Source organism: Pimephales promelas, chromosome 10 (genome assembly GCF_988280905.1).
Source record: "Pimephales promelas chromosome 10, fPimPro1.hap1.1, whole genome shotgun sequence".
Classification (NCBI taxonomy): domain Eukaryota; kingdom Metazoa; phylum Chordata; class Actinopteri; order Cypriniformes; family Leuciscidae; genus Pimephales; species Pimephales promelas.
In genome coordinates this window covers 24,280,248-24,298,757 of record NC_142778.1, presented here as the reverse complement: position 1 = coordinate 24,298,757, position 18,510 = coordinate 24,280,248, and the positions used below count along the sequence as shown (strand labels likewise).

The 18,510-nt window shown below is 40.9% G+C and overlaps 1 protein-coding gene across 1 annotated transcript in view; it reads left to right on the top strand.

Annotated features, from left to right (window-relative positions):
- The first annotated feature begins 6,880 nt into the window (after positions 1-6,880).
- tspan33b (tetraspanin 33b) overlaps positions 6,881-18,510 on the top strand; it is a 150,106-nt gene continuing 138,476 nt past the window's right edge. Inside the window, exon 1 of the mRNA XM_089116344.1 lies at positions 6,881-6,976. Within this exon, the coding sequence (XP_088972470.1) occupies positions 6,881-6,976 (96 nt within the window). The remainder of the gene's footprint in view (positions 6,977-18,510) is intronic.

The following is an 18,510-nucleotide window of genomic DNA, read 5'->3' as shown; positions in this document are numbered from 1 at the left end:
TCACCCGGTTTGATGTAATTGATACTTCTTGAGTTTGATTGTAACTCACACACTTTTAATAAGCTAGTGCGATGCTGCGGAGGGCAATATGGATTGAAATGTGGCAATTTATACAACTTGGTGACATATTTATGGGCGTTCTGATTCTGCCGAAGACACACATGTGGGTGGGCCAGATAATAACTTATCAGTAAATTGGTGGTCTGTTCTCCTTTTGTGTCTCACAGAAGAAAATCACAGGGTACAGAATGGCATGAGCTGACAGAAATTTCCTTTTGAATTTCCTATTTTTTTCAAGTAGGACGCTTGAAGTCTTGCTAACCTAACAGAACTATGAACATAGTGTCAATACTGCTTCATTACAAGATACAAATCTAGTATTAACTCAAACAGTACAGAGCCCCCAAAAAAGAACCAAATACAAGCACAGTTGTAGTGTTAGTTAGTCTGTAATCCTCCTAACTATAACTCATCTTGAGAAAGAGCGTCTGCAGTGTTTCTGTTTCTGCACACCTCAGCTTTATGACCCGTTCCTTTTCTTTCTCTCTCTGCTTTTTTTTTTTTTAGTTTTTTTTCTGTCTTTTGGTTTCAAGAAGCAGGTTGGAATGAAGTGATACTGCTTCTGCATCACATAGCCGAAAGGGACTTGGTTCAAAAGAAATGCATCTTGACAATGAAGTTTTGGAGTGAAAGTGTGTTTACCAGCAGACAGGGTTTTTTAGGGGTTTAAAATCACTGAGCAGTAGATCGGGTGTGATGATGGCTGCGAGACAACCGGAGTGGGGTCATGTGACGGTCTCCAATCGAGACTGTCACTGAGACTACTTAAGACTACCCCTTAAGAGCTTGGCACATGCACATAGTTTATGTTTGACCGAGAGGGACGTAATAGAGCACTCGAGATGGAGAGAAGAATAATAACACCGATCATCCCATCAAATACTCACTGACACACAATCTTTGTTTACTGTATTTAAGAAAGATTGCTTTCTGTGAAACATTTGGGACCAGAGGCGACGGCTACTTCTAACGTTCATCCTCTGTTGAAAGAGTGAGTGCTCGATGAGTGTAGAAACTCTGTCACTGTACAACTGCTGCTATAAGAGCCACTTGTGCTTGTTACGATAGTGGAGAAGGTGAAAATGAGAAGCAGTCGTGAGCATTTAAAGTCAACATGACAAAAAATGACCCTAATCTTTGTTTTTGTTTTTTGTGGCTATGTGTATCCATATACCATATTTCAAATAATCATTTATGTATTAATTTGGAGTTATAATTACTGTCGTAGGTAATGCAGCCATTCTTAAATCTAATAGTAAAATCATTCATTCAAAGGGATAGTTCACCCAAAAACTTAAAAGTCCCAAACCTGTAAGACATTTGTCCCTCTTTAGAACACAAATGAAGATCTTTTTTAATGAAATCCATTGTGAGCTACACAACTACCAAGCGCCAGAAAGGTATATAATTACAGTAATCCATGCGACTCCAATGGCTTAACCTCAATTTTATGAAGTGATGCGGGTGCTTTATTTGTGCAAAAAAAAAAACACTTTATTTACAAAATATCAATCTTTAACGCATATTGATGATATTGCTCCTGTGAAAGTCAGGAAGAATAGTGGCAGACAAAAAGCCCCTTGGAGAAACTCAACAGCTGTGCAAAATATGAAAAGACAATGCAGAAGAGCAGAACACATGTGGCGGAAGACAAAACTTGTAGTCCATTATAACATCTACAAAGACAGCATCCACGCTTTCAATAGGGAACTAGGCAAAGCCAGACAGACTTTCCTCTCAAATATTATAAACAGCAATATAAACAACACACGCACTCTTTTTGCTACTGTAGAGAGACTGACAAACCCCCCAAGCCAGATTCCCATAGAAATGCTCTCAGACAGCAAGTGCAGTGAGTTTGCTTCTTTCTTTTCTGAGAAAATCAATAACATCAGAAAGGTGATCAGCACATCCTTGAGTTGCTCTGGGGTCAGGCAGATCAGACCACAACCTGAGAAAGTAGTTACTATGTCTAACTATGTTGAAAGTAGTAGATGCGTAGGCTGTCAATGAAGGGACAGAAGACTCTCAGATTTCATCAAAAAGATCTTCATTTGTGTTCTGAAGATGAACGAAAGTCTTACGGGTTTGGGTGAGTAATTAATATATTTTGGGTGAACTAACCCTTTAATGCTGGTTGACTAATAAAGGTTACAAATAACAATAGATTTGAAAAAGGTGCACATCAAGACCGAAGCTCCATCCTAGTTTGCAATAATCCAGTCAATTCCATATGGATAAAGTATTAGTCCCAATGTACATTTATTTTAAACAAAGAACAAACTGTTTTACTTCTAGACGTGTCATATTATTGATGTAAAATGGGTTATCAAGGCTGTTTCCTGTTGGATTTAAAGGATGTGTGTTATTTGAGGCATTTGTATCTGGGGGATTGAAACCTACAGCATTTTTCATTCAGTACGGCATGTTCACCGTCACTAGCAAATAGAAACCATACAAACAAATTCTCTGATATGCAAGTTTGGCTGCAGTTAGGCCACAGTCAACATTATTACTGTCATAAATTAAAATGTTTTTGTGTTAAGCCCGGTGGCCTGGCTTTAAGAACACCACAGGGCTAGTCAATATTAGGTCCGCGCGGATGCACGCCATCTGCTCAGTGTACATCTCTAACCTCACCGCGCTAAACTTCATGATGTGTTCCAGCCCTGTTATCTGACTGATCTGACAAACTTTAGCCGCAAAATTGCATCCTTTGAACTAATCCCACATGTAAACTTTCCAAGGTTAGGAATTGTTTGAAGAACAATTCCTTGTTTTTTGGTCCTTGTTTCAATGTTGTTTAATTTTACCCATCTCTCTTCTTTTTTTTTTTACAAAAAAGTAAATACCCATTTTTTCCTTTATATTTTTCGACTGTTATAGGCTACATTGTGTATTTAAACGTATGTTGAGTTGCTAGTGTTGAATGACAGTATCATCAACAGCAGATGCAAATTGCATAAGCAAATTTTACTTTTTTAATCGATTTTGTAATGCATTTGTGTCAAGCTTAAAGCGTGTAAACATTTCAGTACAGATCATCTCATAAAACGCTGCAAATGTGTTTGACATCTGGGGCATATCTGTTTAATATGCAATGGAAATATTGCTATTTGCTAACTGTCTAAATGTGTCTGTCAAATATCTAAAGGTGCAAGAAAATCTTAGCGTTTGATACTCCAACACAAGGGTTGTAATGTCATTTTTAGTTGTTCTTTTTTGTACATTGTTCATTGTTTCATGTTGTCATGTTTTTTTGTATCATATTTTCGTCACTTATTGATTTCAATGGTGTGCTAAACATTAATTGAGACAATTTTTGCATTATATATAAACCTTTAGTTTTTCTAAATGTTTTTTCTTTTTTTCTTTGCCTCTTCTATTGCCACATTAGAATTAATTTATGTTGGGTTTTCATAATTAAACAGATGTGTGTGCATACAGCACATATAAATTCACATTATAGTTTCTAGCAATTGTAAAGTAAATTTTTTCATTGTTAATGAAGTTCATTAACTATTAATTGCCCAATACTAATGAATTATTTTCAAGGCATGGTCTTTCTCTAGTTTTAACATATTGAAGATTGAAGGTTGAAATGCATACCTCCAAAACATCTAAGAACATTCTTGCACACCTGTGCCATCTGATTGTATATTTTGAGATATTTTTTTCAACAGTCATTGAAACTAATTTTGTACCCATTCAGTGTGTATTAATTTTTAATTTTTCTTTAGTTTTTGTACTTATTAATTCAAAAACCTAAGTTGTAGATCTGAATTACATGTTTGGTATTTGCTGGTACTGAATTGTTAGATTTGAATAAACAGTGTTGCAGGTTTTTATTGGTGATCTAAATAACCACAGCACAACTAACATAATTATTAAAAAATTTCTACCATTATTAACTGACACTGCCATAAAGTGATCTATTAATTTGTTGTGCTTTGGGCTAAAAAAAGGATCTAATAAGTAATTCATTTCTATAATCACTGTCATATCTGTATTTTTGTACTGCCATCCTAACCACCACCAGTAAGCTGCATATACAAGCTGTAGAAACGTATGCTCTTGAGTGACGTGTTTAATGTAGTCCTGGTGAGTGGCAGTTATCAGATATCTTGTGAACCCGGATTTGTCCTGTGGAGTATTTTGCTACATGTAAAGCACTATAAATATATTAGGTGGTGCACTAAATTGCATTCTTTAAATCCTACTATTTTTTAAATAAAGAAACGTGTGTTGCCAAACCCCTTTGAGAACGTTGTTTATTGCCTTTTGTACTCTTTTAGAGGCTTGACATTGCATTGCATTGCATTATATCCAGTAGCACCTCATTGCAGTTCATGAGATCCAGGGGGCGGAGTTGGATCCAGACCTAAGGGGTGGAGATGGGTAGGTTTAGGGGTTCTGTTAGGGATCAGGGGGTGGGGATGGGTAGATTTAGGGGTGGGGTTAGAGATCAGGGGTGGAGATGAGTAGGTTTAGGGGTGGGGTTAGGGATCAGGGGGTGGAGATGGGTAGGTTTAGGGGTGGGGTTAGGGATCAGGGGGTGGAGATGGGTAGGATTAGGTGTGGGGTTAAGGATCAGGGGGTGGAGATGGGTAGGTTTAGGGGTGGGGTTAGGGATCAGGGGGTGGGGATGGGTAGATTTAGGGGTGGGGTTAGGGATCAGGGGGTGGAGATGGATAGGTTTAGGGGTGGGGTTAGGGATCAGGGGGTGGGGATGGGTAGGACTAGGTGTGGGGTTAGGGATCAGGGGGTGGGGATGGGTAGGTTTAGGGGTGGGGTTAGGGATCGGGGGTGGAGATGGGTAGGTTTAGGGGTGGGGTTAGGGATCAGGGGGTGGGGATGGGTGGGTTTAGGGATCAGGGGGTGGGGATGGGTAGGTTTAGGGGTGGGGTTAGGGATCGGGGGTGGAGATGGGTAGGTTTAGGGGTGGGGTTAGGGATCTGGGGGTGGGGATGGGTGGGTTTGGGGGTGGGGTTAGGGATCAGGGGGTGGAGGGTAGGATTAGGTGTGGGGTTAGGGATCAGGGGGTGGGGATGGGTAGGTTTAGGGGTGGGGTTAGGGATCGGGGGTGGAGATGGGTAGGATAAGGGGTGGGGTTAGGGATCAGGGAGAGGGGATGGGTAGGTTTAGGGGTGGGGTTGGGGATCAGGGGGTGGAGATGGGTACAATTAGGGGTGGGGTAAGGGATCACGGAGTGGAGATGTGTAGGTTTAGGGGTGGGGTTAGGGATCAGGGGGTGGAGATGGGTAGGATTAGGGATCGGGTGGAGTTGGGTAGGTTTAGGGGTGGGGTTAGGGATCAGGGGGTGGAGATGGGTCTTTTTAGGGGAGGGGTTTGGGATCAGGGGGTGGAGATGGCTAGGATTAGGGATCAGGGGTGGAGATGGCTATGATTAGGGTTGGGGATCAGGGGGTGGAGATGGGTAGGATTAGGGATCGGGTGGATATGGGTAGGTTTAGGGGAGGGGTTAGGGAGATGGGTAGGTTTAGATGTAATGATATATGATATGGATCTAGAACCAACTCCTCCCCTTGGATTTCATGTTCTGGAGTGAGGACCATCTCAGAATATGGGACATTTTACAAAGATTGCATTGTCTTTCTCATTTAATTCAAGATCACATATATTTAAAGGTGTAGAATTAAAACTAATATAATATCATAATGTTTTCAAATAAATTGATCAAACATATATCATAAATAGCATAAAAATGTGTAATAGTTCTGTTTTTAGCCATAATACAGATAACCTTATGGTCACAATAAATAAAATATGATAAAAGCTGACAATGCAAAGAGCTTCTTTCATTCAGAAAGTTTCTTATCAGCCCTATAAAAAAAGTCATTAGACATTATAGATCAATGCGGCTCTCTATTCTTGGTTGGGTCAATACTCTTTCAGCTACAGTTTATTTTAAAAGCTGAGTAGCATCTGAACATGGTAATATGAGTATTATGATAGAAACTGATACAAAGGATGCATTATTTGTGGATGGAGGGCAGAAACAAACAAATCAATGTCTTGGATCTCAGAAAGTACACTGGTCTGTCTCCAAACTTTCAAAGAAAAAAGAAAAAAAAAACTTTCAGTGTCTGTAGCAATAAACCTGTGAGAAAGAATCTCAACAACCCGATTGATTGTCCTTCGCCTCTCAGGAATAAAGGACTCAATGAGCTTTACCGATGCAGACCAGAGAAACAGCAGAGCTCCCGCTGGGAAAAGGCAGTCAGACAACCAGCAGAGTCCATACTCCTGAAACTATGCAGTTTCACGATGGGTCATTTATATTTAGAACAGCTTTCCAGCAGTAGAGGAGTGCTTGTGCTGCCTGCCCTGGTTTCCCAGTCCTTGATCTGCAAGAGTCTCGCAGAAGCCCTGCTAATAAAGTCATCACTTTGAACCAGTGAGCGGGAAAGTCTGATTCATTGCAGTCTCAACGTTTCTTTCTCTTTCTCAAAATGTGTCTATTACCCACCTTAGACAGAGGGGGATATTGTTGAAACTGAACACTGGGAAAGCCCCGTCTGTTTTGCCTAACTGCAAATTCTTGTCCACATTGGCGATAGAAAACAATGGGATCAGAGCTTTTTAAAGCATCCAAAGGCAGCTTTTATTTAACGTGGTGCTCTGGCCATTTCGACAGACACCAATTGTAGGGGCACGTTAGTCCACATGTTCAACAGCTGTTGCAGTCCATTTCGGGCTACAATTTAGCTGTGGACTGAACCATATACCAGTGGATGGCATATCTGTTTGGCATCGCTGAATTTTTTTCATCGTCTTCAGCCTCTAAACATCTGTTAGAATGGATCGGCAGGTGAGCCTTACCAGGACGGAAATGTTCTCTTTCGTCAACCCTTGGATTCGGTACTTCCTGTTCTTCTTCAGCTTTTTATTCTGGGTAAGTATAAGGCCTTCTGTCACCAGCATCCAAATTGGGTTTTGTTGAGGGAGAGGACATTTCCAGGCTGCAGAACATAAGCTCTTTGGCCTGCTTTGAAATGAATAAAACATCAGGGGGTGTAATTTAGACTCGCTGTGGCAATTGTTCTGTTGCATCCGTAACGTTTCCTACGACATGACTCGTTTCGGAACGCTCTATTTGCGTACAATTGTAAGGAGCTTTAGCTGTGAAAAGTGTAAAAATGCCACTCTTTGGAATGCAATCTCAGAATGTGATGCAGCAGAAGGCTTGAATCTCCCAAATAAACGTGCAATCAAACAAAAGCATCTGTTCTCATGCTCCTCTTCTGTTCGTAGTGTTAGTGGTGTGTTTTATCAGTGTATTGACTGTGATACAGTCTGCCTTGGATCTGCCATTCAAAATCAAGAACTGCTCGCACTGCAGAAATTGCCACCCATTATGCTTTCATTCAGGACTCCAAAGCTTCCTGCTAACTTCCCAATGGATCTACAGCACAGGTTTAAAATAAATGTTCCTTGAATGGAAAAAAATAAGTCTACATAAACCTTACTGACCATTTCACCTTCATACAACTAGGATATAGGTTATGACACTGTTTTTTTGTGTGTGTGGTTTTTTATTGATCTTGGGGAAATATTTTTTTTTAAAGAAATTAATAATTTATTCAGTAAGGATAAATTTAATTTTATTAAGTTAATGTATTAAAAGTGTCAAAGTCTCAAATAATCCTGAAATTCAGCGTTGCCATCACAGGAATAAATTATATTAAAATATATTAAAATAGAAAACAGTTAGTTTAAATTATAAAAATATGTTTTATGGTGATTTTGATCTAATAAATCCAGACTTGGTGGGGATAAGACACTTAAAAATATTGTAATGACCCCATAATTTTTGAATGGTAGTATACATTCTAGCTTCATGCATTCTTGTTTTTAAGAACACTTGAATATTTTTCAGTAAAAAAAAAAACAACAAAAAAAAACTTTAAAACAAAAAGCTGAGAAAAATCACATTTTTGTCAAAGACCACAACATGCATAAGCAATAGTTATGCTTTTATTTATCCACAGAGATTTTGTACTCTTTCAAAAGATGTGTAATAGCACCACATTACTGCAAACATGTATTGCCAAAAAATTATGTCATTGGCAGGGAAACAGTTAAACGATTATAATGTAACTCATATCCTAACTGACGCTTTTATGAGTATCACAGTTTTAGCAAAACCTCATCTGTTAGTCATCTACATAGATATCCAGAGACACTCTCCAAACTCTAGAATTGATGACTAGGTGACACTAACAAAGAAACAAAAAACCAGCAAAACATTGATTCATCATTTAAAAATGTAAATGGAATAAATGTATCACACTTACATTTGCATAATTTGCTAGATTTAGTCACATTATCAGCACTCACATGCCTTAAATTGCCAACTCTCAATGAAAACAAATGATCTAACACTGTGATCAGCGTTAATTGTCTTTTCTGAGTGAGTGTTGTGTTGAACAGCACAGCCAATTAACACTTTTCACACTAAACCAATGTTTGTGCACTGTACAAAAGACGGACCTTTTGGACAGCAAAATCCATTAGTCTTTTGTTCCAGTCGCAATGACTGGTTGGGTTTTTCAGAAAAGCACAAACCCGTGTATGGAGTGGCTATTTGTCCACTGCACCAAAATCCCTTATATATAAGCTGTGTGTCGGTGCTCTCAACGTATAGGCATCAACTTTTAAGGACTGAGCTGATGTGATTCAACTGGTTTTATAAAACTCAGGTGGAAGACTGTTTAGTTGCATAATGGAACTGCAGTGTCACTCCAACACACAAACCTTATACCACAGGTTGACTGCAGCAATATTACCAGCAATACCAACAGGGTCTCAGGACCAGCCTTTTGCTCTGAGACGGTTCTATTTCATATTACTCCAGGAATGCACTCTTTGTTTAACCCATTAAGACCCTGTGTCCATTACAATGGACATCACATGTCAGCCCCCTTTTTTAACTTCTGGAGCATTTCACAATGGACAAAACGGTCAATATCTCGGAATGACGAGTCCCAGAGGATCGTCCTTTGGGGTGGTGAGTGGCCCCCAGGGGCCCTCTCAGACCCCAGAGCCCTGAGGTTCTGGGACCCTTCCTTCTGAAGTGACCCCTTTCTTGTTGGGCCTCATATCTCGGCCCGTGGGGGCGCTAGAGCCTCGGGCTAGGGCCCGTTGGAGAGGGCCCCTAGGGACCCTACTTTGACCCGAGTTTGGTGCATCTGGGCAGCTTGGTCACAGAGTTATAGCCGTTCAAATTTAAGAGTGCATGTATGCTCACTTGCCATGAAACATGCTGAAATTGGACACAATCCCGCCTGCAATCTATTGAATGGGGTTTCGGGTAGTATATTTGATAGACAGTTTAATTAAAGTTCCTGTCGTGATAAAAACTATTTTACTGCACTCAGCAGGCCCCCCTGGGTCCATAGCACCAAGCGCCGTCCCAAAATTCCACCGTCCGCGAACCCACTATTTTTATAATGGCATAAATGCTACGTGGAATCTCAATGTCTCAGCTCTGGAAGGGTCTAGAGCCTCCATTTTCACTCTCAGGTTTAAGTTTCATGGCCCTCTATTAGAATCCAGAATTTCAAGAAGATCAGAGAGACTCAAAATTTCAACCCCACAAAAAAACGACAGTGGTACCCCTGTCGTTTTTTTTTTTTTTTTTTTTTTTTTTGTATTTTTTTTTTTTTTGGTACGAAAAAATACGTTTCTCCAATCTTCTCAAAACTCTGGATTCTGATAGAGGGCCATGAGACTTAGACCTGAGAGCAAAAATGGAGGCTCTAAACCCTTCCAGAGCTGAGATATTGAGATTTTTTGTAGTGGCATAAATGCTACTTGGGATCTCAATATCTCAGCTCTGGAAGGGTTTAGAGTACTCCATTTTTGCACTCAGGTCTAAGTCTCATGGCCCTCTATCAGAATCCAGAGTTTAGAGAAGATTGGAGAAACTTATTTTTTCGCACCAAAAAAAAAAACAAAAACGAAAGGAGTACCACTGTGGTTTTTTTGGGGGGGTCGAAATTTTGAGTTTCTCTGATCTTTTTGAAACTCTGGATTCTGAAAGAGGGCCATGAGACTTAGACCTGAGTGCAAAAATGGAGGCTCTAGATCCTTCCAGAGCTGAGATATTGAGATATTTATAATTCTACCAGAAAGACTCAGGAGATAAGTTGAAAAGCAAAATACATTTATTGACAGCTCAGAAAGCATAAATTTATGAGTTCTTTGGCGTAGGCCCCATCCTTAGCGAGCAAAGCGAGGTTAGCCGAATCTGCATGTCCCGCCTGAGATGAAGGCGGGGGCGCAGCCGACCCCCTGGAGGTAAGGAAAGGACCATCCTGGTGGTGGTGATGGGGAGGATGGAGGGGAAAGTACCATCTTGGTGGTGGTTGGGGAGGATGGAGGTGAATGGCAGGGTCAGCATCTGCAAACTCAGAAAAGTGTAAGTACCAATCTTTTATACTGTGACTGTTAACACCTGATTGGATAGGAATGAGGTAATACATGACGCGCTTATTGAGTCTTGCTGACAGAACTTAAGCTAAAGTTTTCATTGGCATAAATGCTACATGGGATCTCAATATCTCAGCTCTGGAAGGGTCTAGAGACTTCATTTTTGCACTCAGGTCTAAGTCTCATAGCCCTCTATCAGAATCCAGAGTTTTGAGAAGATTGGAGAAACTTATTTTTTCGCACCGAAAAATAAAAAAACGACAGGGGTACCACTGTCGTTTTTTTGGGGGGGTCGAAATTTTGAGTTTCTCTGATCTTCCTGAAACTCTGGATTCTGATAGAGGGCCAGGAGACTTAGACCTGAGAGCAAAAATGGAGGCTCTAGACCCTTCCAAAGCTGAGATATTGAGATTTTTATAATGGCATAAATGCTACGTGGGATCTCAATATCTCAGCTCTGGAAGGGTCTAGAGACTCCATTTTTGCACTCAGGTCTAAGTCTCATGGCCCTCTATCAGAATCCAGAGTTTTGAGAAGATTGGAGAAACGTATTTTTTAGCATCGAAAAAAAAACGAAAGGTGTACCACTGTCGTTTTTTTTGGGGGGGGGTCGAAATTTTGAGTTTCTCTTATCTTCTTGAAACTCTGGATTCTGATAGAGGGCCAGGAGACTTAGACCTGAGTACAAAAATGGAGGCTCTAGACCCTTCCAGAGATGATATATCGAAACTCAAAAATTCGACCCGAAAAAAAAACCACAGTGGTACCCCTTTCGGTTTTTTTTCGGGCGAAAAATTAAGTTTCTCCAATCTTCTCAAAACTCTGGATTCTGATAGAGGGCCATGAGACTTAGACCTGAGTGCAAAAATGGAGGCTCTAGACCCTTCCAGAACTGAGATATCGAATCTCAAAAATTCGACCCGAAAAAAAAAAAAAACGACAGTGGTACCCCTTTCGTTTTTTCTTTTTCGGGTGAAAAATTAAGTTTCTCCAATCTTCTCAAAACTCTGGATTCTGATAGAGGGCCATGAAACTTAGACCTGAGTGCAAAAATGGAGGCTCTAGACCCTTCCAGAGCTGAGATATCGAAACTCAAAAATTCGACCCGAAAAAAAAACCACAGTGGTACCCCTTTCGGGTTTTTTTTCGGGCGAAAAATTAAGTTTCTCCAATCTTCTCAAAACTCTGGATTCTGATAGAGGGCCATGAGACTTAGACCTGAGTGCAAAAATGGAGGCTCTAGACCCTTCCAGAACTGAGATATCGAATCTCAAAAATTCGACCCGAAAAAAAAAAAACGACAGTGGTACCCCTTTCGTTTTTTCTTTTTCGGGTGAAAAATTAAGTTTCTCCAATCTTCTCAAAACTCTGGATTCTGATAGAGGGCCATGAAACTTAGACCTGAGTGCAAAAATGGAGGCTCTAGCCCCTTCCAGAGCTGAGATATCGAAACTCAAAAATTCGACCCGAAAAAAAAAACGACAGTGGTACCCCTTTGGTTTTTTTTTTTTTTTTCGGGCGAAAAATTAAGTTTCTCCAATCTTCTCAAAACTCTGGATTCTGAGAGAGGGCCATGAGACTTAAACCTGAGTGCAAAAATGGAGGGTCTAGACCCTTCCAGTGCTGAGATATCGAAACTCAAAAATTCGACCCGAAAAAAAAAACGACAGTGGTACCCCTTTCGTTTTTTTTTTCGGGCGAAAAATTAAGTTTCTCTAATCTTCTCAAAACTCTGGATTCTGATAGAGGGCCATGAGACTTAGACCTGAGTGCAAAAATGGAGGCTCTAGACCCTTCCAGAGCTGAGATATCGAAACTCAAAAATTCGACCCGAATTTTTGCACTTAGACCTGCTCTGGAAGGGGCTAGAGCCTCCATTTTTGCACTCAGGTCTAAGTCTCATGGCCCTCTATCAGAATTTGGGAAGATTGGAGAAACTTAATTTTTCGCCCCCCCAAAAAAAACGTAAGGGGTACCACTGTCGTTTTTTTTTTCGGGCCGAATTTTTGAGTTTCGATATCTCAGCTCTGGAAGGGGCTAGAGCCTCCATTTTTGCACTCAGGTCTAAGTCTCATGGCCCTCTATCAGAATTTGGGAAGATTGGAGAAACTTAATTTTTCACCCCCCCAAAAAAAACGTAAGGGGTACCACTGTCGTTTTTTTTTTCGGGCCGAATTTTTGAGTTTCGATATCTCAGCTCTGGAAGGGGCTAGAGCCTCCATTTTTGCACTCAGGTCTAAGTCTCATGGCCCTCTATCAGAATCCAGAGTTTTGGGAAGATTGGAGAAACTTAATTTTTCACCCCAAAAAAAAAACGTAAGGGGTACCACTTTCGTTTTTTTTTCGGGCCGAATTTTTAAGTTTCGATATCTCAGCTCTGAAAGGGGCTAGAGCCTCCATTTTTGCACTCAGGTCTAAGTCTCATGGCCCTCTATCAGAATTTGGGAAGATTGGAGAAACGTAATTTTTCGCCCAAAAAAAATAACGTAAGGGGTACCACTGTCGTTTTTTTTTTCGGGCCGAATTTTTGAGTTTCGATATCTCAGCTCTGGAAGGGGCTAGAGCCTCCATTTTTGCACTCAGGTCTAAGTCTCATGGCCCTCTATCAGAATTTGGGAAGATTGTAGAAACTTAATTTTTCGCCCAAAAAAAAAAACGTAAGGGGTACCACTGTCGTTTTTTTTTTCAGGCCGAATTTTTGAGTTTCGATTTCTCAGCTCTGGAAGGGGCTAGAGCCTCCATTTTTGCACTCAGGTCTAAGTCTCATGGCCCTCTATCAGAATTTGGGAAGATTGGAGAAACTTAATTTTTCGCCCAAAAAAAAAAACCGTAAGGGGTACCACTGTCGGTTTTTTTTCGGGCCGAATTTTTGAGTTTCGATATCTCAGCTCTGGAAGGGGCTAGAGCCTCCATTTTTGCACTCAGGTCTAAGTCTCATGGCCCTCTATCAGAATCCAGAGTTTTGGGAAGATTGGAGAAACTTAATTTTTCGCCCCAAAAAAAACAAAAACGTAAGGGGTACCACTGTCGTTTTTTTTTCGGGCCGAAATTTTGAGTTTCGATATCTCAGCTCTGGAAGGGGCTAGAGCCTCCATTTTTGCACTCAGGTCTAAGTCTCATGGCCCTCTATCAGAATTTGGGAAGATTGGAGAAACTTAATTTTTCGTCCCAAAAAAAAAAACGTGAGGGGTACAACTGTCGTTTTTTTTTCAGGCCGAATTTTTGAGTTTCGATATCTCAGCTCTGGAAGGGGCTAGAGCCTCCATTTTTGCACTCAGGTCTAAGTCTCATGGCCCTCTATCAGAATTTGGGAAGATTGGAGAAACTTAATTTTTCGCCCAAAAAAAAAAACGTAAGGGGTACCACTGTCGTTTTTTTTTTCGGGCCGAATTTTTGAGTTTCGATATCTCAGCTCTGGAAGGGGCTAGAGCCTCCATTTTTGCACTCAGGTCTAAGTCTCATGGCCCTCTATCAGAATTTGGGAAGATTGGAGAAACTTTATTTTTTTCGCCCAAAAAAAAAACTTAAGGGGTACCACTGTCGTTTTTTTTTCGGGCCGAATTTTTGAGTTTCGATATCTCAGCTCTGGAAGGGGCTAGAGCCTCCATTTTTGCACTCAGGTCTAAGTCTCATGGCCCTCTATCAGAATTTGGGAAGATTGGAGAAACTTAATTTTTCGCCCAAAAAAAAAACGTAAGGGGTACCACTGTCGTTTTTTTTTCGGGCCGAATTTTTGAGTTTCGATATCTCAGCTCTGGAAGGGGCTAGAGCCTCCATTTTTGCACTCAGGTCTAAGTCTCATGGCCCTCTATCAGAATTTGGGAAGATTGGATAAACTTTATTTTTTTCGCCCAAAAAAAAAAACGTAAGGGGTACCACTGTCGTTTTTTTTTTCGGGCCGAATTTTTGAGTTTCGATATCTCAGCTCTGGAAGGGGCTAGAGCCTCCATTTTTGCACTCAGGTCTAAGTCTCATGGCCCTCTATCAGAATTTGGGAAGATTGGAGAAACTTAATTTTTCGCCCAAAAAAAAACGTAAGGGGTACCACTGTCGTTTTTTTTTCTGGCCGAATTTTTGAGTTTCGATATCTCAGCTCTGGAAGGGGCTAGAGCCTCCATTTTTGCACTCAGGTCTAAGTCTCATGGCCCTCTATCAGAATTTGGGAAGATTGGAGAAACTTAATTTTTCTCCTAAAAAAAAAAAACCCTAAGGGGTACCACTGTCGTTTTTTTTTCGGGCCGAATTTTTGAGTTTCGATATCTCAGCTCTGGAAGGGGCTAGAGCCTCCATTTTTGCACTCAGGTCTAAGTCTCATGGCCCTCTATCAGAATTTGGGAAGATTGGAGAAACTTAATTTTTCGCCCCCCAAAAAAATACGTAAGGGGTACCACTGTCGTTTTTTTTTCGGGCCGAATTTTTGAGTTTCGATATCTCAGCTCTGGAAGGGACTAGAGCCTCCATTTTTGCACTCAGGTCTAAGTCTCATGGCCCTCTATCAGAATCCAGAGTTTTGGGAAGATTGGAGAAACTTAATTTTTCACCCCAAAAAAAAAAACGTAAGGGGTACCACTGTCGTTTTTTTTTCTGGCCGAATTTTTGAGTTTCGATATCTCAGCTCTGGAAGGGGCTAAAGCCTCCATTTTTGCACTCAGGTCTAAGTCTCATGGCCCTCTATCAGAATTTGGGAAGATTGGAGAAACTTTATTTTTCGCCCAAAAAAAAAACGTAAGGGGTACCACTGTCGTTTTTTTTTTTCGGGCCGAATTTTTGAGTTTCGATATCTCAGCTCTGGAAGGGGCTAGAGCCTCCATTTTTGCACTCAGGTCTAAGTCTCATGGCCCTCTATCAGAATTTGGGAAGATTGGAGAAACTTAATTTTTTGCCCAAAAAAAACCCTAAGGGGTACCACTGTCGTTTTTTTTTTTCAAGCCGAATTTTTGAGTTTCGATATCTCAGCTCTGGAAGGGGCTAGAGCCTCCATTTTTGCACTCAGGTCTAAGTCTCATGGCCCTCTATCAGAATCCAGAGTTTTGGGAAGATTGGAGAAACTTAATTTTTCACCCCCCAAAAAAAACGTAAGGGGTACCACTGTCGTTTTTTTTTTTCGGGCCGAATTTTTGAGTTTCGATATCTCAGCTCTGGAAGGGGCTAGAGCCTCCATTTTTGCACTCAGGTCTAAGTCTCATGGCCCTCTATCAGAATTTGGGAAGATTGGAGAAACTTAATTTTTCGCCCAAAAAAAAAAACGTAAGGGGTACCACTGTCGTTTTTTTTTCGGGCCGAATTTTTGAGTTTCGATATCTCAGCTCTGGAAGGGGCTAGAGCCTCCATTTTTGCACTCAGGTCTAAGTCTCATGGCCCTCTATCAGAATTTGGGAAGATTGGAGAAACTTAATTTTTCGCCCAAAAAAAAAACGTAAGGGGTACCACTGTCGTTTTTTTTTCTGGCCGAATTTTTGAGTTTCGATATCTCAGCTCTGGAAGGGGCTAGAGCCTCCATTTTTGCACTCAGGTCTAAGTCTCATGGCCCTCTATCAGAATTTGGGAAGATTGGAGAAACTTTATTTTTTTCGCCCAAAAAAAAAACGTAAGGGGTACCACTGTCGTTTTTTTTTCTGGCCGAATTTTTGAGTTTCGATATCTCAGCTCTGGAAGGGGCTAGAGCCTCCATTTTTGCACTCAGGTCTAAGTCTCATGGCCCTCTATCAGAATTTGGGAAGATTGGAGAAACTTAATTTTTCGCCCGAAAAAAACCCTAAGGGGTACCACTGTCGTTTTTTTTTTCAAGCCGAATTTTTGAGTTTCGATATCTCAGCTCTCGAAGGGGCTAGAGCCTCCATTTTTGCACTCAGGTCTAAGTCTCATGGCCCTCTATCAGAATCCAGAGTTTTGGGAAGATTGGAGAAACTTAATTTTTCACCCCAAAAAAAAAAACGTAAGGGGTACCACTGTCGTTTTTTTTTCGGGCCGAATTTTTGAGTTTCGATATCTCAGCTCTGGAAGGGGCTAGAGCCTCCATTTTTGCACTCAGGTCTAAGTCTCATGGCCCTCTATCAGAATTTGGGAAGATTGGAGAAACTTAATTTTTCGCCCAAAAAAAAACCCTAAGGGGTACCACTGTCGTTTTTTTTTTCAAGCCGAATTTTTGAGTTTCTATATCTCAGCTCTGGAAGGGGCTAGAGCCTCCATTTTTGCACTCAGGTCTAAGTCTCATGGCCCTCTATCAGAATCCAGAGTTTTGGGAAGATTGGAGAAACTTAATTTTTCACCCCAAAAAAAAAACGTAAGGGGTACCACTGTCGTTTTTTTTTTCGGGCCGAATTTTTGAGTTTCGATATCTCAGCTCTGGAAGGGGCTAGAGCCTCCATTTTTGCACTCAGGTCTAAGTCTCATGGCCCTCTATCAGAATTTGGGAAGATTGGAGAAACTTAATTTTTCGCCCAAAAAAAAAAACGTAAGGGGTACCACTGTCGTTTTTTTTTTGGGCCGAATTTTTGAGTTTCGATATCTCAGCTCTGGAAGGGGCTAGAGCCTCCATTTTTGCACTCAGGTCTAAGTCTCATGGCCCTCTATCAGAATTTGGGAAGATTGGAGAAACTTAATTTTTCGCCCAAAAAAAAAACGTAAGGGGTACCACTGTCGTTTTTTTTTCTGGCCGAATTTTTGAGTTTCGATATCTCAGCTCTGGAAGGGGCTAGAGCCTCCATTTTTGCACTCAGGTCTAAGTCTCATGGCCCTCTATCAGAATTTGGGAAGATTGGAGAAACTTAATTTTTCGCCCAAAAAAAAAACGTAAGGGGTACCACTGTCGTTTTTTTTTTCGGGCCGAATTTTTGAGTTTCGATATCTCAGCTCTGGAAGGGGCTAGAGCCTCCATTTTTGCACTCAGGTCTAAGTCTCATGGCCCTCTATCAGAATTTGGGAAGATTGGAGAAACTTAATTTTTCGCCCAAAAAAAAAACGTAAGGGGTACCACTGTCGTTTTTTTTTTTGGGCCGAATTTTTGAGTTTCGATATCTCAGCTCTGGAAGGGGCTAGAGCCTCCATTTTTGCACTCAGGTCTAAGTCTCATGGCCCTCTATCAGAATTTGGGAAGATTGGAGAAACGTAATTTTTCGCCCAAAAAAAAAACGTAAGGGGTACCACTGTCGTTTTTTTTTCTGGCCGAATTTTTGAGTTTCGATATCTCAGCTCTGGAAGGGGCTAGAGCCTCCATTTTTGCACTCAGGTCTAAGTCTAATGGCCCTCTATCAGAATTTGGGAAGATTGGAGAAACTTAATTTTTCGCCCAAAAAAAAAACGTAAGGGGTACCACTGTCGTTTTTTTTTCGGGCCGAATTTTTGAGTTTCGATATCTCAGCTCTGGAAGGGGCTAGAGCCTCCGTTTTTGCACTCAGGTCTAAGTCTCATGGCCCTCTATCAGAATTTGGGAAGATTGGAGAAACGTAATTTTTCGCCCAAAAAAAAAAACGTAAGGGGTACCACTGTCGTTTTTTTTTTCTGGCCGAATTTTTGAGTTTCGATATCTCAGCTCTGGAAGGGGCTAGAGCCTCCATTTTTGCACTCAGGTCTAAGTCTAATGGCCCTCTATCAGAATTTGGGAAGATTGGAGAAACTTAATTTTTCGCCCAAAAAAAAAACGTAAGGGGTACCACTGTCGTTTTTTTTTCTGGCCGAATTTTTGAGTTTTGATATCTCAGCTCTGGAAGGGGCTAGAGCCTCCATTTTTGCACTCAGGTCTAAGTCTCATGGCCCTCTATCAGAATTTGGGAAGATTGGAGAAACTTAATTTTTCGCCCCCCAAAAAAAAAACGTAAGGGGTACCACTGTCGTTTTTTTTCGGGCCGAATTTTTGAGTTTCGATATCTCAGCTCTGGAAGGGGCTAGAGCCTCCATTTTTGCACTCAGGTCTAAGTCTCATGGCCCTCTATCAGAATCCAGAGTTTTGGGAAGATTGGAGAAACTTAATTTTTCGCCCCAAAAAAAAAACGTAAG